This window comes from Corvus kubaryi, unplaced genomic scaffold (assembly GCF_017639235.1).
Source record: "Corvus kubaryi isolate FWS band 111438036 unplaced genomic scaffold, C.kubaryi_AGA036_p1.0 37382, whole genome shotgun sequence".
NCBI classification, from domain to species: domain Eukaryota; kingdom Metazoa; phylum Chordata; class Aves; order Passeriformes; family Corvidae; genus Corvus; species Corvus kubaryi.
The window spans coordinates 7410637-7436865 of NW_024581124.1; the positions used below are offsets into that span (position 1 = coordinate 7410637).

Here is a 26229-nt window from a genome sequence, read left to right on the forward strand (position 1 = left end):
AAATGTTATTTACCATGTCTGCTGCAGCCACTTCTGACAACTCAAGTTGTTTTAAGTTGAATGAAGCAGACTCAGTAATGAACCCTGTGACAGGGAGAATTTAAATGCTTCTGAACTGGATTTTAATTTCAAAAGCAGTAGATTTGTGACCATGCAAACAGAGCCTTGCTGTGGGACCCATGATGTCCCCCAAGCAGAGCTGCCTGGTTTTAGGTAATCCTTGTCACCCATGAGCTCCATAAGGGGCTGAACTGAAGGACACCAAACTGATTTGTCCAGTACAGAAAATCAAATATAAACCCTTCAACCCCTCTAGTGTTTATTGAATCACGTTGTTATTTGTGTTCATTCAGCAATTTTTGACTCATGTTGTTTTCTCCTAAACACATTTGAGCAAAGTTCATCACATGGTGACCCTGTCCAGTGTTCTGAATTACTCATCCTGCCACAGACCCAGGGGAAACTGCAGTATCCTGCATCAGATCTTCCTTTCCCCATAAAGCCTACACAATTGCTTTCATGAGTTGTTGCTGTGTATCTGCAAGAGGTTTTCAATGTTAAAAGCTCCATGTTGAGGTTTTTCCCCCAAGTTAGTTTTCATCTGTATTGTAGCAATAAGTGTGAAATAAATGCTTTGCAATAATTTAATTTCTGGTTAACTATCCTGTAGCAGTGCTGGCATACAGAGATTGAGAACTATGGGGCATTTCCTGATCTTGAACTACAAAAAATGTCAGATCAAGAGCTCTAAGACCTACACTTAGGAAATAGGTGGGGAGTTATTATATGGATGCAAAGTTATTCTTTTTAGGGGTAAAAACATTGAGAACCACCCAGAATTGTTCAGCTGCAGGGGCAGTCAGAGCTGGGTTCTGCTGTCTAAGAGCACCACCAGCCACCAGATTTTTCTCCAAGTCCTGCACATTCAGTGCCTCTGGAAATAAACTCCTGTGCCCTATAAAATGATGTAAGTCCTCAATCTGATGATTGATGCAAGAGCAGAAAACAGAGGGAATAATGACCATTTTTCATAATCCACCTTTTTACTGCTTTTACCACTGTATGTGCTCATTCATGGAACAATTTGGAGTGTTCAGCTTTTTTTAGATGCATTAATTATTTTCACAATAATTTGTTACAGCCATTCCTGCAAACACAGACCGTTTCCATCTGTTTCTTTTGATATGTGGGCTTCGCAGAGTCAAAGACCCTCTGTATTTAGTAGAACTTTTCTCAGGTAAGTAGTGTCTATTTGAATATTCTATGAATGTTTATAGGTTTGGCATGAGCTGTTTTATTCATTGCAGGAAATGTCCTTGTATATTTGCATTTGAAAAAAGAAATTCTTATGTAACCATTGATCTGTTCAACACATTATTTCTGTGCCATGTCTTTTCCATCCTGCTGGGAATAACAGAGCATTAAAATCAAAGCAATATTTGATGGATTTCCTTGCTGAGAAAACTGTTTTGCTGTTACATGCAATATTGATGGAAGACAAAAGGAAAGATCACCTGCTTCAAAATCACTTTCTTATCTTGCTGTCCCGTGGCTGTTACATTGATTTGCATGTGTGCTAATTAATGCCATTGAAGTTGCAAACAAATTTTACCACCCATTGTTCTGGCTCAGTGCTCAGACTAGGCTGAAGTTTCCTCATAGTCACAAAAGGGAATATTTTGTCAGGTTCTGTTTGTGTCTGTAAAAGGTTCAAGTATTCTGGGCTGGAAATTTAGCCTGCACTATTCAACTTACTTTTATAACCCTTTAAACCTTGTGGTGCTGAGTAGCAAATGTAGTTTGCAGTGAACTATGCTGTTATATTCTGGCATTCACAGAGCAGCAGATTTCTCTTGTGCAAATAACTGAGTGATCATTGTAATGGTTGCAGTTACTTCCACACGTTCCTTTACACAGGAACAAATTCAAGTAACTTTGGCTTAGCGGCCAGAGTTGCTGCATTATACAGAGCATTGTTCTCTGGAGTGATTCAAAATTAATATCTGAGCTTAGTTAAATAACCCTTGAGGCATAAGAGATTGCATGAAGTAGAAAGGCTAAATACTAACTTTCAGATATGCTAATATTTGAATTCTGAGGAGTAATGTGAGGGCTGAGCATGGAGTATGGTGCACATTCAGTCTTTTAAGTAGCAATACAATATTTGTCTAATTCTTCAGTCATGGAGCTATTTACATTGATTAAAAAATTAATAATTTTTATTAATAAAAAAGTTGTTCCTCTTCTGTTTCAGATTGGCACAGAAAGGACCCCAGTGTCCACCTGGGCATTATTGGACCTGCAGTAAGTTGCTGTTGTAATTTTTATTTCTAAATACTTTCATTTCCCTGCATCTGAGATACCACAGACCTATTCCAGACTGAACCTAGGTCAGAGGATTTCTGTTAAGGAGATAAGAAGGTGCAAACCTAGAAGTTGTAAAGGCTGTTCCCAACAGGTCTAAACTGTGGAAGTGATTCCAGTGCCCAGAGTTCCAAAGTTCAGAGCTGTGCTGTCAACAGAAGGGTTCCTGCACTGCAGAGGGAAACACCTCAGGGGGTTTTGCAGGAGGAGACACCCTGAGGGAGCCCAGATCTCTTCACTTACTGCTTCCTTCGATTACAGACAGAAGTTCTGAAAACTATCAAAATACTTGGATTCTACTCTTGGCTACTGTTGTTACACCTGTGGGATTTCAGACACCCACAAACTACTAAAAATGCATGCTTTTGCAAATAAAATATTATAAATGCCTATTTCAACATGAATAACTTAGAAATGAGCCTATAAAATATTTTGAAAGGCAGCAGTTGCCATCTAGGAGGACTTTTTTCCACAGGCATTGCTAATGAGGATTTTTAATGCTGTGAAGGTGATTCAGATGCTCGTTATCCCTGTTCTTACATCTTCTGTTCACATGGAGCATTGGGTCTTTGCTCCATTCCAGCTGGACTTTGATGCCATTTCTGGGAGTCTCGATTTGTGCACAATTAAGAGTTGTCAGCAGGTGCAAAATGATGTTCAGGTTCTGTCTGACAGCCGGCAGTGAGGACAGAGCTTGAGCTGACAAAGAAAACCAGTCCATTTTCTTGTACATGTAAAATCTCAGTGCACTAAAGCCTGGGATAAGCTGAGGCTTTTTATATATCCCCATTTCAGAATAATCTTAAAGTTGGTACCTCTGTCCTGATTCTTCTGCTTCTGTGTGCTGCCTGTGTAACTTAATGCTGAAGTTACAAAACTCATTGCAGGGCTTTTGAGAAAGAAGTCCGTGTTCTCCATGTAGATCCTGCAGCAGAGGGCTTGAAAAGGCAGCCTGAAGCCTTGGTTTAACCAGTGGAAAAGGTCTGGGGAGGCAGCTGTGTCATGTGAAACAAACTCTCCCTGATGCTTGAAGGGGACTAAAAGCGTCCCTGTTTCATCTGGGTAATGTGTTCCCTCTGTATCAGTCTCATCTCTGGTTCATCTCCACATGAGCCTGAAAACTTGCAGGCAATTTGCTTTATTAAAAAAACAAACAGACTCTCAACAGGAAAATAAGAACAATTTTTCTATTTTCTCATTCAGTTTTATTCTTTGCAAATTTTGGACATAGGATTTTATTGTTAAAAGCTGTTTTTACATTTTTGTTTCATCTGGGGTTTTTTTCCACGCTAATACACAAAATGATTTGGAAGTGAACTGGTGTGGAAGGCAAATCTAGAGCAGGTGTAATGAAGCTGTGCTTTAGAATCAAAAGATGCACTTGCTGCCTCCAGTGAGGATTTTAAACATTTTAGTCGTCTTTTTAAATTTGCTTCACTTTTTCACAAGCTAATGTCTTTACAGACCAGAAATACCCCCGTGGCAGTGCAGAGGCTGGATCAAGGGCTGAACCCCCTTAAAACATTTTAGAGCATATTTCTCTCATACAGAACAGTTCTCATACAGAACTAAAATATTGCTAAAGGAAAAAAAATACATCTCAGCTCTATTGGTATTTAGCTGCACTTTTCTTATTCATGGTGCTTCTCAAACTACAAAAATCTTAAGAAAATCAGTGCCACAGTCTATGAAGCATGTAATTTTTATTGTGAATATTAAAAGCCCGTACAATAAGATTATATTAATTAAGAAAAGAAAGAACAAAGGGCCACACTCTATTTTCTGCTTTACTTCCATAAGATGATATATTTGCTGCCATAAGATTATATATTATTCCCTGCATTTTCTGTGCATGATTGTCTCCAATGGTGCAATCGAGGTAATGTTGCAGGATTGAGGCCTGTGTTATGTAAAATTTTCAGCATTTGTCTCCACTTCCAGTTTTCCTTTTGTTCATTTCTATAATGAAATTTGGAACAGCAGCTAATTTTCAGCAGCTCCTTATTCTAAGAATAGGAGCTTATGAAACTTAAAAAAAGTTATGGCCACAAAACTTGTGTTCAGCTGCTGGGTAACTTCTCAGAGCTCATTTTGTGTTTTTAACCCTGCTTGTTGGCAGTACAGAACATTGCTCCATCAGATAAACATTGGAGCCTGGGGTCACCCACTGCTGGAGTAAAGGGGATTCCTTTCACAGTGGTGCTGCCAAAACCTCAGAAACCTGAGAGCCTGAGCAAATTCACCCTCTCCACATTGAATATCTTTGCAGATTCCTCAAGCTCTTCGCTTGTAGTACTCTGGTGATATTCTGACAGAATTTTTAATGTACTGAGACCTGTTTTCCCCTACAAAGTCTAAAGTCTCAGCATTATAAAAAAAGATGTTCCTGGACCATTATTTGAGTTAATATTTATGTGGCAGCATTTTAATATTGTGTGTTTATAGAAGATTTGCTAGGTGGGCTCTGTGCTTAACAGGCCCCTTCATCTCTGTGCAGCATTTGATCTGTGACTTCCTGCACTGTCAAACACATCTTGGATGTTTCTTTTCCTGTCAGCAGAGTAAAACTTCCTTAATGGCACATCTGGACCTGTTTGGTGGGTGTCCACGCCCCTTTCCTTGTCTCATCTCTTCTCTTGTGATAGGAGCTGTTCAGCTCGAGCTGCTTTCCTCTGATCTCTGCCAGATTGATAAATTTGCAGCCCTGTGAAGGCTGTGCCCAGGGTGGGTGATGCTTACACAAATGATAGGGAACTGATGAGTGCATTTGCCTCTGTGCTGAGAAGTAACAACATCAGAAGTGGCAGCAAACGCTACCTGTGCAAGAAGTGGCTCATGGAGATATTCTGGGTGGAAGCACCATTGTTTGCAGGATGTTTTTGGGTGCCTGTGCTCAGTTCTCAGCCCCCTGCCAGAGCTTTGGAAGCACTCACATCCGAGTGCATTCCCAGCTCAGTGAGCAGCTCCTACTGGGTCCAGTTCCTGCTGGATTGAGCCTGGGGTGAGGCAACTGTGCCCCCCCAGTTCCTAAATGCAGCTCAGGAGTATCACTCCTCTAAGTCACTGCTGTGCCCACCCTGGCAGCAGTATTTTAATGGAGTTCTCACGTTCAGGCCAGGATTCTTGGAATATTTACCAGCAGAAGGATACAGCTCAAAGGCTGGTTCTGTCTGTGAGGCAGATGGTGACTGCTTGGCTTGCACTGAAGTAGAGGGGATAGGAATTAACAGCTCTCAAATTTTATGAGGCACAGGCTGGAGTTTTTCTGATCCTTCTAAAGGGACAAGAACACAAGACCTTATCCCACTGCTCATTAAATCACTTGCAAGAACTCCATCGATTTTAGTGGAAACAGAGGGTAGTTCCTTATGAGGGGAACTCAGCATCAAAATGGAATTTTGGGGAAAAAGCTAAAAATATATTTATATAGAAATAGCAATTGGGACACTCAGTAGGAAATCTCAAAAATACTTTTTTAAGCAGTTAAGCTTTTATTTTTTGTATTCAGTATGAATTCCTTCCTTAGTGCAAGTGATTCGCTTCAATCTTTAAATTTATGAAGCCCAGTTTTCATAAAGTAATCAATTTTGTGTTCAAAGCATACAATCATAGTTATAAAATAAATCCTGACTTTTTACCAAAAGGGTTTTCTAAGACACTTTGTGTTTTGTATCTCATAATCTAAAACAAAAACCCTACAATCAACCCCAAAATATTAATATACATTAAAAATTCATGTTATTCCCAGTCTTACAATGCTGCAAGCTATCATGTATCAATCTAATATAGGCAGTCAGCCTTAATAAAAAAAGCTGAGTTCTGTTCTTCATGTCTAGTTAAGGATTTTCAAGTTCTGTTTATTTCTTTTAATCATGTTAAATGAAAACAGCAGACAGAGTTAAGCTTTGTAAATAACCCTACTGGAGTTAATCACCCAGCTTAGACAACACTTCAATGCCTTCATGTTTTACTGGGGTTTAGAATTTTGAGTTTATTACTTTTCAAACAACTGTTTGTGTCAGAGCACCTGTGTGACTGTCTCAGTTTACACCCAGAATCTTCCTGAGGTCACTGAGGCACATTTTTACTCCGTGCATAGAGGGACAGTCCCTTGGCACATCAGTGCCCTGCCCCTCTCTCACACAGGAGCTGTCACACCAGGCCTTTGAGACAACCACCAAGTTACAGATCTGTGGTATGATTTCAAAGCTCAGCATTAAAATATTTTAGTTTAAAAATGTGCTAAACTTTATTTTTCTTCTCGGTATTTCAAACACAAGCTGCAGTGCTGAAGTGGTGCCACTGACCTCTGTGCATGCTCCTTTCTAGGTTGATCCAGTTTTTACAAGTGAAGTTAAGGAGAAAGTTAAAAGGTAAGAAATTAATGTTAAGCCTTTTATCTGCTGAATGAAAGCAGTTGGCTCCCCCTTTTTAAATCATGTATATGCAAATGAATGTCCATGCACAGCTCTGTGTAAGTAACAAATCTGTCAGGATTACTCTCAGACTGGGTATTCCAAACACTCTAAGTTTTAGAATAACCAGTGTGTTCATGTTTTGTGTTACATCCCACCTGATTTACTCTGAATTAGATTTATTGCTCATAGAGTCATGGAATGGTTTGGGTTGGCTGAAGGATCATCCCATTCCAGCCTCCTAGGCGTGGACAGGGACAGCTCCAAGCCCTGTGCAACCTGGCCAGGGATGGAACACCCCCAGTGTCTCTGGGCAGCCTGTCCCAGTGCCTCACCCGCCTCACAGGGAAGAATTTCATCAGTTCTTGTCGGTCTTTTCGTGATTTCTTTCACGCTGGCTTAGGAGATCTCTTGGTTTCTAGGGCCCCTGGGGTACATCTGTTGCCAGAGCTGCCTCAGGAGGAGCTGCACGCTGCTGTGAGGAGGTGCTTTGCCGTGGTGAACAGCTCCCTCTCCGAGGGGATGTCTGCTGCCATCCTGGAGGTAATTCCATCCTCGTGCCGAGGTTATTCACTGAGCTTACAGAGAATCTGAAATCACCTTTTACCACTGGAAATGTGTGTCAACATCTGCTGTCCGTATTTCAAAGCCAGTGAAGACAAAACTAAAATGTTTCTTTTCACAAGTGCTACCAATTAAGGTTTTCTTTCCTTGAACTGACAGTTTTTTGTGCTTTGTCTATTTATTTTTAAAGGATAGAATGTAATTTTATCAATCCTGCTAAATTAACAATACAGACCTGAGATGTAGAAATCATTCTGATTTACTGTAGTTGTCACTAGGCTTGATTCAACACCCACTTCCTTATAATCTTGCTAGAATGGACTTTCATTTATTTTTACATCCTTTCAAAAAGCAATCTAAGAGCTGCATTTCGTTATTTAATTCTGAAATGATTAATGAATGAATGACACGCTCAGTTAATTCTTTTGCCATCAGTATTGAAAATTAATAACCAGTTTTATTTCATACCTGTCAAAGTAGGGCACTGCTTAGTATCAAATGCTTTCTCAGAAAAAGTAAGTGTACTTATAGTGGAAGTTCTTTGGGCAAGTGCCTTTCATTACTCCATTTATTTTGGTGGGTGCTGAATGTTGGCTCATCATGAGCTCAGAAACATTGCATCATTTGTATTAATGAACCTCCCATTTGTTTCTAATGAGTTGCACTTCCAGCATTTCCACACGTCTGAAAGTCCTCATGAGTAAGAGCTAAGTGAGCATTAGAGGAATTAGGAAGGGCAGATGATGGTGAGACAGCGAATGCGTATTTCCATCCCAAAATGCCAGTGCTCAGAGGTGGAGGCAGCTGCTCTTCCACAGCAGCAGTGCTCTGCTCCAGCAATTACAGGCTGTGACATTTCCAAACTTGGTGCTGTGTCAGGCCAGGCAAACTCTGTGTGGCTGGGGTGGAGTGCACAGAGCCCTGACTCAGGGAAGTGGAAGTTAGGTTTCTGTCACCTCCTCCTCACCAGTTCCCTGTTCCCCTCAGGGCTACTCATAGAACAGTTGACCAAAAATCAACCTGATTTATTTCTCCAGTGTCAGGGAGTGAGAAACAGGAGCAAAGCAAACCAGGAAGGCTCTGAGGAGACACAGCATCTGCAACAGCGGTGCCTGCGTGCTTGGTCTGGTGCAAATCGTTGTGCAGCTCAGGACTGACGGGACAATTGGGGTAGACGCCCCTCCAAAGGGTTTGGGATTTGAGTGTCTGTTTGCTGTCACCTGGACACTGGGATTTGAGGACATGCTAATAGAATACCCTGCTGAGAACATCTCTCTCTCAGGGAGTGCCAGTCTAACACGGTGAAGTTCTTTCCTGGGGTGGCCAGCAGCAGGAAGGGCCATCTGCTGAGATCTGGTTAAATAATAAGGCACAAAACTATGCATAAAAACCTTCTGCTCCTAGGCTGGGAATAGCAGGCTTGAGTTTGGAAATGCAACTCTCATTGTCTTTGATGTTCAACATTTAACAAGGTCATGAATCTGTAAACAGTATTTTAGAGTGAGATAAATATATAATAGATAAATGAGATAAATAGATAATCACATCTAGTGCAACCTGCCTCAAGGTATGAAAGAGCTAGGAGCCATCACTAATTACTTTGTCAGCTGGTTCTGGTATCTCCCAGATTTGACCGTAACTGATCTGTTTTCTGTTTGGCATTTGAAGAAGAGAAAACAAACATTATAGCAAACATTAAAAATGTATCTCCTCCTCTGAGATCTCAAGAATTCTGCACGTTCCTGGGCATGTGATGGTGGCAAGGGCACCACTGCAGGAAAGGTTTGTGTGTTCCCTAAATTCCTGCTAAAACAAGGTTTTGACTCCAGCATCATTTCATTGGAGCACTTTTTCTGGGCTCTCAGGAATATTCCAACTGTTGTAAAAATCATTAGACTGTTATGTTGTTACCAAAAAGAAGCCAATTAAAAAAGTTTTAAAAATGTAGAAAAGGAAGTTGGGCAGACTCTATTGTGCTATAAGGTAAAATCCAGTCGTGGCCAACGTGTGAAGCACAGGCCTAGCAGTTTGGAATAAAAGCCATAGCAAATGATAAAAAAAAAAAAAATAAAGATGATGTTGTAAAGCAGTAAAATTGAAGAGCCAACAAAAAGATGTATAGGCTAGAAGGAGGAAAATGAGGGACAATGCAGAAGACAAAGTAATAAATAAACCCTGTATTTGCTCTACCAGCCTTGCATTGCTGGGCAGAGGTGCTTATTGGGTAACGTTCCCACAGCTTCAATTTACACCCTGCATCCTTCTGCAAGAGCAGTAAAACACATTTGCAGTCAAAATAATGTAACAAAACAGATGGCCAATGGACTAAAATGTTGTTTTATGCTATTATTCCTGGAACCCAGGTCAGTAAATTATACATATTTTCAACAATGCAAATGATTCGTTTTACTGCTTAAAAATAGAGTAAGTATCTAAATTAAATTTGAAGCCACTTCGTGCAGTAATTATTTACAGCCCAATCCATTTGTTTAAGGCCAGTGGTATAAAGGCAGCCCTGCATCTAAAGTATGTGGCCATCTGTTCTTTCAGTAGCTATAATTCACTGGTACCTGTGCTTTTGGGGACCTGGAGATTTTCTTGTGTAGCAGTTACTGCCCTCCAAATCTGAGACAGAACAAATGTCTTTCCCTTTAGAGTTTGGAAATTACAGAAAACTAAACATAAACTTGGTGCTCGACTTCAATCAATCATCAGCTCTGTAGCTTTCAAAACCAGAAGTGAAGGAAGATACCTTGAAACACGTTTTAGCTGTGCTGCAGCCCAGTGTAACCTGCAGGGCAGCACAGAACTGCCCCAGGCCACTCACACTCCTGCTCCATGGTCACTGTCCAGGTGCTCCTTCCCTTCAGTGGACAGTTGCCTGCTTGGGAAGGAGCCAGACCTGAAATTCTTCCACATTTTTGGTTTTTAAAAGGAAAATTGCAGCGAGGGCCTCAGGCAGGTGACAGCAGATGCTGCCACACTTCACTGCCAGCACCCAGCTCAGGATTTGCAGCTCAGAAGTTCAGGTAAAATATCTTCATTCCTTATTCCCTGAAGGTGTTGGGTGAGGTCAGCAGCCTGAACATGAGGGTGTGTAAGGCTGTCAGAAAGAGCTGAATCAGAAATTCTGTCACTCTTGGGGGTGTTGGTGCTGCAGGGGTGCCGGTGTTGGGGCTGTACTGGGGTAACTGGAGCCAAGAGCAGCTTTCTGGAGCTGCAGATTCCCAGCCTGCCAGGCAGAGTGGGACCCTGACCTCTCTCATTTCCTGGGCAAAGCTCTGTGAACATCTGTACAGACTGCCACCCAATGCTTTTGGATCTCTTCCTTTGGGAAACAGATTTGTTTAATAGTGAAGTCAGAGCAAATGACCCAGTGATTTGTGGGTGACCAAAGACTGTGTTTTCTTTCACCAAAATGACTTCTTAAAAACTTCCTTTTAAAAAATCCGTGCCTCAATATATTTCTAATTTATTCTGGTTTGTGTTCACTTCATTAATCTGTCTGAATTACCCCCAGGTAATCTGGTAGTTTCTGATACAAAGCATAGAAGAGGTTATATCATTAAGGGTTGTTACTATTTTTAGCACTACCTGCTGCAAAGCAGATGGTTGTGCCAGGACCATAGAAATGCTGTGGTCAGACTAATACATCTGCAGTGGTGATTTAAACAGTGCTTTCCTTGGATATTTTAAGTTATTAAAATATGTTGCAAAGTCCCAGCAGTCCCTTCCTGTACATTATCAGCCTGGGTATTTGTCTCTTTAGTTTTGTCCAAACTATAAAAAAAATCATGGTTTTCTCCTTGGAATTTTGTTTGCTTGCTGTGTGGACTGAAGCAAAATTGCTCCTCATGCAGGATTGTAATGACAGCAATTAAAAATGCATTGACTCTGGAGGGACAGGGAATCAGTATGAAACAGTGTGAAGATTTCAGGGAGTGAATTTCTTCCTCATTTGACACTGTGATAATTGCACAATATGAATATTTCTGGTTTTACAGTGAGTGCATCTCCAGACTTCCCAATTCATCAATAGTAATTAAAGCTTTCGGATCAGGACATGCATGAGCAGCAGAGCTGAGGGCCCAGGGTTTGCACACTCAGAGCTGAAGCTGTGTTTTCTGAAGTGGCTTGGCAGTGCTCTCTGGGGAATGCTTTGCTGGCCTGGGGTGGATGCTGATTCTGCAGCAGCCTGAAACGCTGCGAGCTGAGAGCCCACAGCTCCCTTCCTTTTTAGTGTATTTACCTGAGCACACACAAATACCTCCTTCAGATGTGTTCCCTGCTCTCTGAGGAGTCCCACAGGCTGTGCAGATCTTGTGGTTTGGAAGCACAGTGTGTTCTGAGAGCAGAACTTTCCTGTGCTCTCTTGGTAGAGCTCAGTCGCTGCTGTCACTGTCCCCTCCTGCAGCCCCTGCTCGCTCGCAGTCCTGGGAAGGCCATGCCCACAGATCATCTCAAAACAAAAGCTTTTCCCAGAGCTTTCTGTGACCCACAGGAATCAGAACCCAGCAGAAAGTGCCAAGTGACTTCCAAGGTCCCTTTGCTGTTGTTGAACTGCCCACAAGTCCTGAGTTCTGCATGTTATAGAAAATCTGGGGAAACTGTGTTTGACCAGAACTAGGAAACAGCCATTTCCCTGGCTTTGTGTGCTCTGAACACATCTTCTCACACAGTAAGGGAATGACTTGGTAACAACCTTTGAGCTGGACTTTAATTTTATTGTCTTCAAGCCTGGTGTTGGGAGCTTCCAGGGGGAAACGAAGTGCACACTTCGAGGTGGGAAAGAATAAAGGATGGAGCAGCTATCCATGGACTTTCTGCACTGATTGCTTCTGATAATGTGTTCAAAGTTACAAGAATAACAGAAATATAAGCAAATATTTCTAAGAAGTTCCACATAGGAGATCACCTTACACGTGGTATATTTCAGTTAAAAAACTGGAGAGGTGGGAAAGAAGTTTGGTTTGTTGTTTCTACTTTTCTTATTAAAATTGTCGTCATTAGCACCTCGAAATCCATGAATCCTTATAAACTGTTGTTTCCTTTTTTTTTTTTTTAATATTCCTCTAGGCAATGGATTTAGAAATTCCAGTGCTGGCTAGGAACATTCCTGGGAATGCAGCAATAATAAAGCACAAGGAAACGGGACTGCTGTTTTCAAATCCCCAGGTAAGAAAAGCACGGATCCTTAGGTTCCTTTTCTATACAGGCCTGTGTCTGTCTGGATGCTTGGCTTTTCCTCTCGGCAGTTTTCCCCAGATTCTCCTTTTTGGAGCTGTGCTGCTGCCTCCCCTGCATTTGCAGTTCAGGGAGATTGTACTAGGTGTCAGCCTTGCTGAATGTTTGTCTGAGCTGCTCGGAGCCACTTGTTGCACTGGGGTTTGAAAGTTCCATAACTGAATCCTGCAGGAGATGCTCTGGATGTGTCAGATTTCCCTTCAAGTAATAAATAACTGGAATAGGAACTTGTATTAGACAAGCTGTAGCTCACCAAAAGAGAATGAGCCTCAAGTTCCAGATGACACATTTTGCAGTCAGTGTTAAAGTATTTTTAGATGCAAGATATTGCTCAGTCAGAGAAATTAATAACTAAAATTAAGTCAAGTGTTAGGATGAAGCCTCAGTGAAGTTAAATAAGAGTGGGGAGAGAGGGAACACTAACCATATTTAAATGCTGGAAATTTTCATTTCAGCATATTTTCCTGCATTAGGGCTTTGCTGTTACATATTCATGTATGCTGTGGAAGATGACTCTCAGAAAAAGATTCCCTCCGAGTTTTATCCAACTCAAGATTAAAGAAACCATACTAGAATAGACCATTTGATAATTTTGCAAAGTAGAAAATATATCTTATTTATTTACTTTGTGGAGTGTGTGATTAATGCATTATGTTAAGTTGTGCTTCTGGAAGGTGAATCCTCTTTGGAGGAGTTTTTTAGTAGAAGAACTCTTGCAATTCAAGTATGGTTCTGTTTGTTTGTTTCTGGAATAGTCAATGTTTCCAGTGGTTACTACCAAACCCAAAATATTTCTTTGATAACTTCTGTACATGTATTCCCTGAAAAAAGCCCACCGACTTCCATATGCTCCTCCAAAGCTTCCAGGACACACAATCCTATTGAACCAGGGACTGAGAGCTCTCCTGGTATTAATGCTGGTACATTCTCTTGTTTCCCTCAACACTCTGGCTGCATTTGGCTTGGAATTCAGATTCATTATTCATACCAGCCCCAATTAGCTTTGTCATCCATCCCTGTAAGGAGCCTCTTCTGTGACCTCCAAGCATCCCACGTTCCACGTGTTTATTTGGGACTGGAGATCAATTAAAAATCTGCTACACATTTCACCCAGGGGTCCCAGTGGCATCAGTGGCTCTGTACAAATGGCTGAGGACTGAAGGGCTGTCTTTAATATCAGGACTAGAGTCACAGGCCATAAATCTGTCTAGAACTGGATCCAGGTGCTTGGCAAAGTCTGTCTCTGGCTCCAAGAATCTGGACCAACAAAGATTAGAAAAGAAATTTTCCTTTGCGAAGTTTGGTGGATTAGAAAAGGAATTTCCTTTGCTAAGTTTGGTGGATCCTATCTGGTTGTGAAGATACAGGCTGGATCATAGCTCAGGAGTAGAAGGCATTGCTTATTTTCAGTTGTTTCTGATCTGAGGAGGGAAAGCTTTGCAGTACAGGTACCTCAGATAGGAGCAGTTGAGCCTGCTGTCTTTTGAAAGCCAAATTAGAGGGATATTAATTAACCATTATGCAATGAGGATTGTTTTAAATTGTGAGTGCTGTTGGCTTTATTCTCTCATTCTTGCTGGAAGTGAGCTTTTGTGGCTTACAGGAAAGTAGGAGATGTTGTGTCTAATTGTAGCCATCCTTAACCATTTGCATTTGGCTGGAAATAGCAAAAGCCCTGCCAGTCACTGGAGGCAGCACTCAGATGGAAATAGTTAATCTGACAGTGAAAGCCATAGAACGTTTTGTTCCTGACACTCCATCATTTGTGCACATTACTGTGCACATTACTTTTAAATCATGGTTTGATCCTGCTGCTGCTTGAATTTGCAAGTTTATGGAATATTTGACACTGAGTTAATGGGACCTGAAATAAAAAAAAGTAAGAGATAAGAATGGGGCAATAAATAATGCAAAACTGTGTTAAACAGGAAGACACAAAGAGTTATTCAGCAGGCTAAGTTTCAGAATTCCATGTTCAATGTCTGTAAAAGCTCATGGAAGGACCTAAATAAAGAGAAAGGAGGTAAATAAACTCCAAAGCCAGTAAGAGAGGGACCAAGCATGGAGAGAGGCTGAGGGTGTGGGGCTTGGCCAGCCCCTGAGAGCAGAGGCAGCGTTTGGAGGAGCAGCAGCACGGCTCTGGCTTCCAGTGCTTCCCTCTGCCACACGGTCAGGGCTTCTCCACCAGGGCTCCAGGCCAGGAGCAGCCCCGGAGTTCAGGCCTTTGCCCCCTCACCTGAGCAGAGCTTGTGGCAGTGGCAGCTCTCCCAGCCCAGGCTCCCCAGGAACGCTGGCCCCTGGCCCCGGCAGCGCTCAGGGCCAGCTCCTGCTGGGCTCCAGCTGCCCCCGGTGCATCTGTCCCTGCTCTGCAGTCACACCTGCCCTCTGCCTTCCCTGGGCTCACTCCTGTTGTTTAAGGATCGTGTCCTTCTGTCTGCTGAAGCTGCTGTGAAATGCTTTAATTGCAGACTTGCTTTCATTATATAAATAATATATTAACCATGCATCTTATTTTCATTATGTGTGAGCTGCGGCACCGGTGCAGCTCTCGTGGTAATTGAAGAATTATTCATTCTTTTTACTCAGTGCACTCATTTTCCAGCTTTATCTCCTGGATACCTGGGTTCTTGTGTCTCTGCAAAATATTATACAGGATTTATTTTAGGTACTATATAGAGGAGTTGACATTTTCTTTAAGGATGATTGGTCAATTTACCAGGAGAAAACTGTATTGTGGATGTTGCTGTTGAAAAATGCCTGTGTTTGTGGTGGAGTACTTCCCCTGAAAAGGGCAGATGTGAGAGTCCTTCTGGATGTACAGGAGATGATTTTCTCCCTTTTTTCTGGGTTGTGACTGACTGCTGAGACTCAATTTTACATTGTGTTTTGCTGCCACCTCTAAATTAATTATACCCACTCCTGTCTGGGAGTAAAGGTTTATTAGAAATATGGATGGCCCCAAGTAGTAAGCTAGCATGAATATCACCTCCTCCATCTGGGCTGCTGGAGCTCATACCCTCAGGTTTGATAGTTGAAAGGCAATTTGTGGATTTGACCCCTCTTTCACCAAAACTGAAGCTTAGTTCCCATCTACAACAAAATAAGGGAGTGCATAAATATTTGTGCAAATATCACTGGCACAGATACAGCACAACAGCTACTGGAGACGTGTTGCCTCCCTGTAATTACTTTATATATTCCAGGCTTCTGGAAAAGCAGAATGAAATGCTGGATTTTCTGAAAGAGCTCAGAGTTCTGAATGTCTGCATGCTGCAAGTCCAGGCCTCAGACTTGCCACAAAACCACAACTGAAATGCCAGTCACTTGTAGTTAGGGGAGACACCTGAAAAATGAAGTTATTGCTATCTAAAGCTGAGCATCCAAACCTGAAAACAAGCTAAGCCAGCTGCTCCAAGGGTAAGAGGCAAAACCCAGATAAGTCACAGTGAATCTTCCCACTGGCTTCCAGTCGGATTGCAAGTGACTTGTGGGTGGTCACATTGGATTAGGAGAAGAAGTAGGGATAAGCCTGAGAAGTCCTTACTCTCCATCTCCTGGTATTTTTCCATTTGTTTTTTTTCTCTCCTGCATTTTCTCAAGTTTTATGCTTTGGCCTCAGTTTGGCATTTTTTCCTGAAATTATCCTCAGCCTTAAGTATGGTAACCATGAATAAGGATCTCATTTCTTCTATCATTTACATGTTTCCAAGTTTTTATCCTCCATCTCCACATTTTCAAAGAATGCTAATAGGACTACCTGTCAAGAAATGTTACATTGCTGCTTCTGTTCTTAGGTAATTTACATAAATTATTTTTAAACATTACTTTAAATAAAATCCTCCACAGGAGCATAAAATTAAAGTTGGAATGAAGTTCAGTGTGAACAGTATTTATTACTGTGATTATCCAGGCAATTGGATGAAGCCAGCACAAGTCAGGTGAGACTTTCCCACCTTGCCTGTTGTGTCTGGGGGAGGAGAGGAAGGTGTGTGTGGAGCTGGGGTGGGGTCTGCCAGACACAGCCTCGGGTGCTCCCACCCCTGCTCTGGGGACATCTCCCAAGTGAGGGACTGAAATCCCAGTTAAATCAGCCCAGGGCAGCTGTGGGTGGGCAGCAGGCTGGACACAGAGCACGTGGCTCTGCCAGAGCTGCTCTGTGGCCAGAGCACAGCTCAGCAGCAGCACTGGCTGATGTAGAGTAAGGGGCTGCTGTTCACACGTGTCCATGAAAAGCTGCTCGTTCTCTTAGCTGCTTACAAAGCTCTGCACAGAAGTGAGCTGTGTCTCTGACTGTTTCATTGCCTGGCAGTGATGCACACGCTGCTGCTTTGTCTTGTCAGAGGGAGTCTCAGCAGTGCTGGTCCCGTGCTCCCTGTGGTTGCCCCTAGCAGCGTGGGCCAGGGGTCCCAGCCCACGATGTATTCCTCAGAGCCAGCACTGGCCCTGCCCCAGCAAAGCCCATTCTGTGCTAGCCCGAGAGTCTGTATCTGAGGAGGTATTTAGACACTCTGTGTACTTCGATTTTCAGGTATAGTCTTCTACTTTAGCTAATGTTGAGAGGAGCTCTGGTGTTACCTGGGATATTTCCTGTCACAGCTGACAGGCTGTGTAAATAATGTATCTCCTTCTCCCATCCTCTTTGTCCCCCATGTCCCCATGCACTGATCTTCGCTACCAATTGTGTAGTAGTACATTATCTTAATTTTCCACTGACATAAGAGCTGTCTGCTTTCCTGAGCTGAACCAAGGCACTATTTTGCACAGATCTGAGCGCATTTGTAATCAAGCTGAAGCACTGGAAGTTGTGTCTTGATAGAAAATTAGACCAGCTGCTCAGAATAGATTAGTTCAGACATCAAATCTCCTTTCACATGTTTGAAGATCACAATTTCTCTTGTCCAGAAGTAAATGAGAGAGGCAGAGGAGCAGGCAGAGGAACAGTTGTGATCTTTGAGCTCTGGTATTTTGCCCAGTGAAGTTAAAGGGAATATATGGCTTTTTTTGGTGTTTGTTGAGCTAACCCTGCTGTATTTGCCCAGGTGCAGCCCCTCCAGAAGAGCTGGCTGCTGCATGCCTGCTCTTATCTTTACACTGTGTTTATGTTGTGACTTTTTTACTCTTACCATAAAATTCACTGAAGATGCTGCAGTAGCAATGAGATAAAAGTTTAGCTGAGCAGAGCTCAAACATCTGGTGGTTGTCCTCCATGCAGAGCAGGCAATTAATTTACAACCAGCCTGGGTTTCCAACCATTGGGTAGGCAGACAATTTTTGTGCCATTAAATTTGTTGCTTATTTGTCTTAACACTCTGGGAATTGTATTTGATTTTTAATGTCTTAATTGGTGGGCTGCATAAAATAATAAAATTATTATTTATTGATCATTCTTTATAAATAAATTACAGTATTGACCTTGAAAAATGACTTAGGACAGCTTCATATATTGGCTCACAGTTGGACAAGTACCAGCTATTTCAGTATCATTAGGACTTTTTCAAAGAAATTTTAATTGATTAATTTCTTTATCTTTTTTAGGAGTTTGTTGTGCTGTCCAAGAGTTTGATAAATGACCCCATAATGGAAAAAGAAATTATAACAAGGGCCAAAGATTACGTGAAGAAACATCATTCCTGGGAAGGTGAAAGGAAAACCTACCAGAATCTTGTGCTGAGACTCCAGTGACTTGCAAGACTCCAGCTGACAGCCAGTAGAGCACTTTAATGATGGAAATGTGATTAGGTTTGGGTTTCTCTTGGGTTCTCTTCAGAAAAATAGTCAGACAGGCATTGTTATTCTGTTCAAACATACCAAGATCTCAGCTGCTTCCCAGTGTCCCAGGTGTCCAGCTCAGCTCCCTGTGCCTGTGTGCCAGTTCACCCCAGAGCAGCAGGAGGACACCCCTGGAGCAGAGCCCAGCTGGTTGCTGTGAGGAGGCCTCAGAGGGTGGAGGATTTCCTGCACACAGGGCAGCTCTCACGGCACAGAGCTTACGGGAAATGTTCTGCCCGTGGTGCATCCCAAGCCCCGGCAGCAGCAGCAGCTTCCTTTCCACTTACACCCATCTGAACGGACTCAGGTACCCACCCCAGAGCTGCTGCCAAAGCCCAGGCTCCACAAACAGAGCATTCCCTTCTTACCATGACACCTTCCCTCAGACCAGCAGCGAGCACAAGAAGCAAAGGGAATGTTGATGCTTGGGGCAAGGGAGGAGCACAGGGCTTGTTCTGTGCTTCCCCCCGAGCCCCTGCAGCCCTTCCAGAGCAGCTGCTATGGCCCAGCAGTCCTGTGCATACGTTTTTTTCCTGGGGACCAGAGCAGGAGGTGGCCCAGACCTGGCTCAGGTGCCAGAGCTGTGCAGTGCCCTGGAGCAGTGGCTGTTCACAGACAGAGATGCTCTGTTACATAAACTACCTCTTGAGTTTGCCAGTTCCTTTGGTACCTCTGTGATTTACTTATTTAGTAAAAGATTTATGAGACCTATAAAAAGGGAGGGGGGGGGGTGTATTTTCAGTTTACTGTGTTTTGGTACTGCTTGTTCTTACTTGTGGCTTTGCAGGATGTATTGCAATATAATGCAGCAGGCTGTCTTAAAGTGAGACTGATCTCTGCTTAAAGTCCACACTAATCACCCTTGTCAGCCCAGGGCTCATGGACATATCTTTGTGTCTGTAACTGGTCATCAAAGGACTTGCAGCTAGAGGAAAAAAAAATATGAGGGTCATATTTCTAACTACTTGTTGGTAGGAAACTGTTTGCTTTGTGTAGTCTCCATCCTGCCCCAAGGAGAGCCTGGGAAATGTTTTCTGTTGACTTCAGTGGCTGTTGTGTCAGACTTCTCTTTGTAATAATGAAGTTCACTGTGTATTTTAAGCTTTCCTCTCTATTTCTTATGTTTTGCAAGAGCCTGGTACAGTAAACAAGAAAGCAGTTTGAATGCTGTATATTGATTTCTCCCAGATTTCCCTCCTTGTTTTGTGCTGGGGCTGCTCAGCTCTGCCTTCAATAACACAATCCCCAAGGGCAAAACCGGCCTGATTTAAAACCCAGGAATTGCTGCACTCCCTTTTGAGCACATTTTCCCTCAATACTCCTGGTGTGTCCTTTGCCATGCTAGGGTGCAAGTGCAGCTGTGCTGCTCCTCAGTTTAAAAGCCACCATCCAGCCCTGACTCTGCAGCAGAATCCTCTGGCTGGGTTCTCCTGCTGGCCCTGCAGGAGCAGTGTTTCCCTGGACCTCTCCTTCTCCAGTGAGCAGCAATCCCTCCCAGGGCACTGCTGTGTCTCTTTTGGCCACTGCAAACCAGACACTGAAGGGGGAACTCCCACAACGTGGATTTTCAGCTTAACATGGGGCTGGGGACCTTTATTAGCAATAAAAAAAAAAAAAAAGGACTTTTCCAACTAACTGAGCCAACTTCAGGGAGTCCTGTTCCTCTCAAAACCTCTCGGAGATCTCCTCTGCCAGCTTATTTCTAATAACCTGCTTGATTGGCTTTGATCCTTAGCCTTCCCCCCCACTCCTCTTCCCATAGTAGTGGTTGTCTTCTGAGAAAAATAGGTTTTTAGAAGCAAATAAACAAATACAAAATGTGGGATAGAAGCCTAGGCATTGAGCTAATGGTAAGTGATTAGTAATAGTAATGATTGGAAAGCTTTTTCTGCAGGCTGATACATTTATTACCAAGCTTCAAGCAACTATAAATACATTGATCTGGAATTTGTGCTATTCCCAGCAAAACAAAATATGTTCAAGTGAGAAATTCTGCTACACCCTCAGAATGTAATTAACATATGATTTTTCAGGCTGTATTTAATCTATAAATATGAAATCTGCATCTGGGAAACAGCATGCTCATTTGCATGTGATAACCAAAGCAGAAGCACAAACAGCCCTTCTCAAGAGCTGCATGAAGGGAAAAAAGGGAAAACAACCCAAAGTGTGGTGAGCTGAGCCCTCAGGACTGTGTGCAGTCGTCAGAGGAGGCAGCACTCATCAATCAAGGGCAGTCAGCTCTGGGCTCATTTATCACAGGGGCTCCTGCTCTGCCACAGGGAGCCCGGCCATGAAGGCTAAAAGGTTGGGGCAACAACTGCAGGGAATTTCATCATCATAAATTGCGACGGGATTTATGTTTTAAATTTCATCCAGTCTTATGTTCTAGGCCTATAAATATTCAATGAGTCTTGTAAGTCCTTGTAAGGAAAATATGAGACCCATGCAAGCAGTTTTGGGTATAATTATCTTTCCAGTAACTTCACTCAAATGATTTTATAGGTAAGAATAATCCTTTTGTTGTCCTGCAGCCCTAATTATAGTATTTATCTTCCCCTTCAAAGCCCCACTCCTACCCAAGCAGCTTTTTAAGCAAAGCACACCTCGATGAGATGCAGATACAGCTCCAAAAATAGCACTTGTTCTGTTTGCAGGAAAAAACCTACATTGTGCATTTACCCCACGGCTACTTCTGTATTTCAGGACCTTGAAATGTACTGTTAATTAATCCAATTACATGCATTTTATTTTGCAATTAACTCTGCCCTTGAATCCATGGGAACTGAATGGAAGCAGTGGACCTGTACAATGGGTACCACGATGCTGTTCCCTTTCTTTGCACAATCACCCCAGAACTGGAGACAATTTGGTGGCGTGTGACAAAACCCAGCCACGTGCAATGAGAGCTTTCTGAGTTAGGATTTCATTTTAATTAGCCCTAAAGCACACATATCCCAATTTTCAGAGTTACTGTCTACATTCTCCTTCAGACCTAGCCAGCATCTGCCCTAAGAACACTGATGCTGGGTAAGTTTTCCCATTTTTTGGGGTGCTGGCCATTTCCAGAACCCCAGCACTCCAGCCTGGCAGCAGGCAGTTGCTATAACCATATCAGGACTTAAAATTGTAAAAGAAAAATGTTAAAGTGTATATTGAAAGATTTTCAAGTATCTGTGCCTCTCCTGCAAATCATTTCCCAATCAATTTAGCCTGTGTGTTAACCAACCCAAACACCTGCAAATGCTACCTTTAGGTTTACTGAATGCACAAGCACTTCAGTCTTCTTCTCCAACATATTTTCTCCTGTCTACGGGCTCATAACTCGTTCTGTCCCTCTCTCCCCTCAGTCTTTTTAATCTTTAGGTCAGGAGTCATTCTCCATGAAAATAAAGAAACAGTTTTGTCAGAGGAGATGGGTGCTTCCATGTGGAATTCAGTCATTTAATGCCTCAGTGGGATCTGAGCGGTTTTTTTTCATTAAGTTGTCCAAAGTAATTTCATCACTCCAGAATTTATTTCACTTTCACCCTCCTCTGTCTGGTCGGTCCCAGCCCAGTTCCTTTAATGTTTGAAACTTCAACCTCATGTCAGAGCAGGTCCCTTACAGCCTTGTACCTGTCCCAGTGTTCCTCAGTGCCTTTAATTCTGCCTGACACAGACAAAGGAAAACCTTGATCTTCCAGGGCCTTAATTGCATTGGGAATTTTAGAGGAAAGCAGCTACTTACTAAAATAAAAAGTCTCACAGTCACCAATAGAAGAGCAAACTGTATAAAAACCAGGATTCCAAATTTTTTAAGAAACAATCTACATTTTTTAAAGGGGTGGATAATGATCTGCAATTTAATTCTCTCTAAATGAAGCACATTTTCATCAAGTAATTATTCTGTGTCATTCCTATGACATCTATTTTAGGTATCAAATATTGAGGGCACTTGAAGTCTCACATCCTTTCCAAGAAATGTAGGCCAGCATTTGTTTTGTCCAGTGCCTAAAAAAATTACTCTAGAAATTCATTTCCCCCAGAGCATTGCCATCCAGCTAATTTAAAACATTTGTTTGAAATTAAACAATACATTTTAATTAAACCAGCAGAGAACATCTGGTTACTGAGAAATCACAGTTGTGGACACCTGACCTGGAAGAGCATTAACCTGCAGCACCCTTTAACCCTTCCTGCTCCAGAACAAGTGCTGGCACCCCTTTTATGATATTTTAATGTGCTTCTTACATGCAATTCCCATTCCTGTGTGCTTCACATCTGCTTAAGACACAAGTCCAGCCACAAGTATAACCTTGACAGATAGAGGTCACTTATTTCATTTGCCTGATTCAATCAAGTTTCATCATTCATTGAAACTAAATGCCCTTCTACTGCTTCAAAAATTAATCCCTGCCATTGAAAAGCCACACTGTTATTTTAGTGGTTATTTTAGAGAGGTGAACCGAGTTACCAAAGCTTTAATTTAACTTGAGCAATACATCAACAGCTCATATCCCTGAGTGTCGCCTTTGCCATCCCTTACAGCTCTTAGCTTCTTCCCAAGTTTTTTTGCTTTTGATAGGTTTAGGTAAGTAAGAATTCACCTGAAATCACATCAAAAAGTTGCATAAATTCCTGCTTGTACAAATATTCACACCTTGCACTGCACACCTGGCCCAGCTAACATGGCTGGGCTGCCCATACCCAGGATCTCCAGCAGCTCACACTGTGTGAGGTGGTTTGAACTGAGGCTCTCTTGGCCCTGTGCTATTTCACACAGGCTGCACCACAAGTCAGGCAACAAAGCTGCATCCTTTTCTGTATGACAGCATAGCAGAGTAAGAGGCAATGGACAAATTTAATAACCACTTTCTGGAATAGGAGAACATCAGTATTACATGTTCTGAATATTCATCATCTTCTAATACCACTTCACTCTCTTTTTCATCTCAGTATGACCCTAGAAATGATTCTGTTCTGAACAGGTTTAAAGCCTTTCTCAGAGCCTGTAGCTCAGTCTCTTGTTTGTATTTAGTCTCTTACTGATTACATCTCTTATCCTGCAGCCTTGGGAGGTGCTCCAAGGTGTCCCTGGAGCATTGTCTGGTTACCTGCTGCATCCTCAACCCTTTTTAGTCACTGTGCTGTAGCTAAACGAGAGAACTTCTCCATCCCTTCCACACTCAAAACACTTGTTCCTGCACGGCCTCAGTGGGAACAAAACACCAGGATGTGCTCAGGTTTGCAGAGGGAAGGCTCCCAGCCAGCAGGGCTCAGGCACCGCTGTCCCACACCGCAGCCCCTCCTGCCCTTTCTCCTGCTGCTGCCAGGCTGCCGTTCTGCCAGGAGGCAGTGACCTGCCCAGCCCAGCTCTGGGCTGCCCTTTGCACAGGAGCACCCAGAACAGATTCATTGCCACCTCCCTGAAGTGTCACTCGGGATCGCCTGCTGTGAAACCATCCCTGCTCCACCACAGCTGCCACACAAACAAATGATGTGCGTGCAAGGAGTGCCATTAATGTGTCTTGATAGGGGAAGGTTTCTGGGAAGACAGAAATTTAATCATGGGAGGCAAAAAATAATGAAAGCCTGGAGATGAAGCTGGCACTTCTGTGATGCTCTTTCAGAAGCTGTCACGTAAAATAGATGCTGTTCTCCCCCTCCTCGTGGTGCCTGTAAATGCACAGCTCCCTCCTCCCATCTATTTTTGGTAAGGCCAAAAGTGCCCCAGAGCAGCACAATTATCCCTGTCAGAAATGCCAGGAGAGTTTACGGCTGAGGTGGGCGTCTGCCCCGGCAGGAGGATCAGCTGCACCCTCGTGTGTGGTGGGGAGGCTTTCAAAGCAGGTTGTGCACAGTTTTCAGGGGAAGGTTGGGGAATCTGGCTGTACTGGTGGGAGAGATTTGTGCAGCAGCTCTGCTTCAGAAAATTAGAGAAAATAAGTCAGATTATTCCTCAAGGCATTAACTTCAAGCCATTAAGGACCGAGTAAGAGCAACTTACTTTAAATAAAACCTCGTTGCTTCATCTCTTGGGAGGGAGGAAAATAGAGAGCCCCTTAAGATAAATGCAATAATGAGGATGATGCTTTCCCTGATTTTCCTTTTGTTTATTTTCAGTTTTTCCTGGAACACAGGCCAGGGCTAGAACTGCTCTGCCCACTAATCAGAAATAAGTGAGGTCTTGCTTAAAAAGAGAAAAATCAAATGTTGCTATGGCAGTGTTAAAATTAAATTACAGTAAGGTTTATGTGTGACTGAGTATCCATATACACAAGAGGTGAAAACTACCTTTTCATGTGTCAACTGGCAGTATCTTGTCAAGAAATGCAAAGAAAAGCAAACATTATTAACAATAAAAAGCCTTGCAAAGACATTTTGGAAGGACTCTAATGGCTTAGGCCTGGAGCTCAGATGTGGGAAGTGCAGAATGCCAGAGAGATGCCAGGCTACAAACAGCCTTCGTGTGTGTCTGCTCTGAGGCACCAGGGCCTGATTTTCACTGGAGTTCCCCTCTCCCACTGGGGTTGTTAAGAATATTGGCTGTGTGTTGCACCTTGGAAATCACCTTTGTGCCGTAACACCGGGCACTCGACTCTCAATGCTGCTTAAAAACTTAAAAATGTTCCAGCTCTTCAGTTCCCCAGCATTTTTCAGGCCAAATTCAGAGAAATCCAGGTTTTGCAGGAAAAAGTGACAAGTACGTTGTCGTTTGTTTGTGACAACACTCAGCCTGTAACCCCAGAGCACAAAGCTCCACCCCTGGCCTTGGACACACGGAGCTCCTCCCCGGAGTGGGGATAACTCTGCGCTGATACAAAACCCACAAGTCCCCTTTGCGGAGGAAGCAGATTAACACCCTGAGCCACCAAATCATTTCCATTGTGTCTTATATGCAACTGCACGAGCAAAATGTTTTGCTGCATATTACGCTCCATTATTTTGGAATACAATAGTTCCCTTGGCATTAGTGCCAAATGAATGGTGAGTTCATTCCGTCTGAAAGACTAAACAAACACACGCTGACAATGAGGATAAATCAGATTGCTGCAGCACTTGCAAGTAGCTGGTAGAAATAATATTTTAATCAAATAACTCAGCTGCAACTGCCATGAACTACTGGGAAGGTTAAGGCTGTGGCTCAGTATTCTACTGAGAAAATACAGAATTATTCCAAACACGCCGTTCCATTGCTACTGCTTGACTCAGATTAAAAGCAGAGCATGCAAAGATGAGTTTCCAGCCCTAACACCAAACTGAAGCCACCAAAAAACCCCAAGGTAAAAGAAACAGTCTCAAAGACTCAAAGTCATCCAGCAAGATAATGCAATGCTAGAGAAAAGCAACTACCGCCAAACTGGCGTGGTTTAGCCCAAAATAAAGATTAGAGGAGGGGTATTATTTTAATTTACTCCAAAATGAGGACTAAAGCCACATGTATGCTTTGGGAAGAGGGATGAGTGCCTGTGTGCCCACAACAGTGTCCTGTCCCTCCTCTGTGTCCCGGGAAGCCTCTGCAGGTGTTGCTCACCTGGGAGCTCACCAGGCTCAGCTGCAGAGCGGGGCCACCGCGGCTCACGAGGCTTCAACAAACCCGGCACCTGCTCCCGAGTCATGGTGTTCGTGCTGAAATGCGACAAGAATTCCTCTGCCACGTGAATAATTAAAATAATTGTCACCCAGGGAAAAGCTCCGTGGAATACTACTGTGTGTTGACATTGATGGGAAGCGGTATTTCAACAGGAGCAGACTTTTGTCACATAAACCTCTGCTTTCCAGTAAATGTTTCATTGACTCCTACATAAAGATCACGAATGACTGCAAGCCTGGTTTGTGCTGCAGTCAGTGAAATGTTCTTTTTTCTCTTCCACACCAAATATTTAAATCT

General features: G+C 42.8%; 1 protein-coding gene across 3 annotated transcripts in view; it reads left to right on the forward strand.

The window, feature by feature from the left end:
- The window catches only part of GLT1D1 (glycosyltransferase 1 domain containing 1), a 47570-nt gene extending 28049 nt beyond the window's left edge, over positions 1-19521 (forward strand). For 2 of the 3 annotated variants that reach the window (XM_042034911.1, XM_042034909.1), the window contains exons 7-12: positions 1142-1237; positions 2255-2304; positions 6694-6737; positions 7202-7322; positions 12420-12518; positions 18123-19521. In XM_042034911.1, the coding sequence (XP_041890845.1) occupies positions 1142-1237; positions 2255-2304; positions 6694-6737; positions 7202-7322; positions 12420-12518; positions 18123-18269 (557 nt within the window). In that variant the 3' untranslated portion in view covers positions 18270-19521. Of the gene's footprint in view, positions 1-1141; positions 1238-2254; positions 2305-6693; positions 6738-7201; positions 7323-12419; positions 12519-16433; positions 16526-18122 lie in introns of all 3 variants that reach the window. The other variant, XM_042034910.1, reaches the window with a different exon arrangement.
- The last annotated feature ends 6708 nt before the right edge of the window (positions 19522-26229 follow it).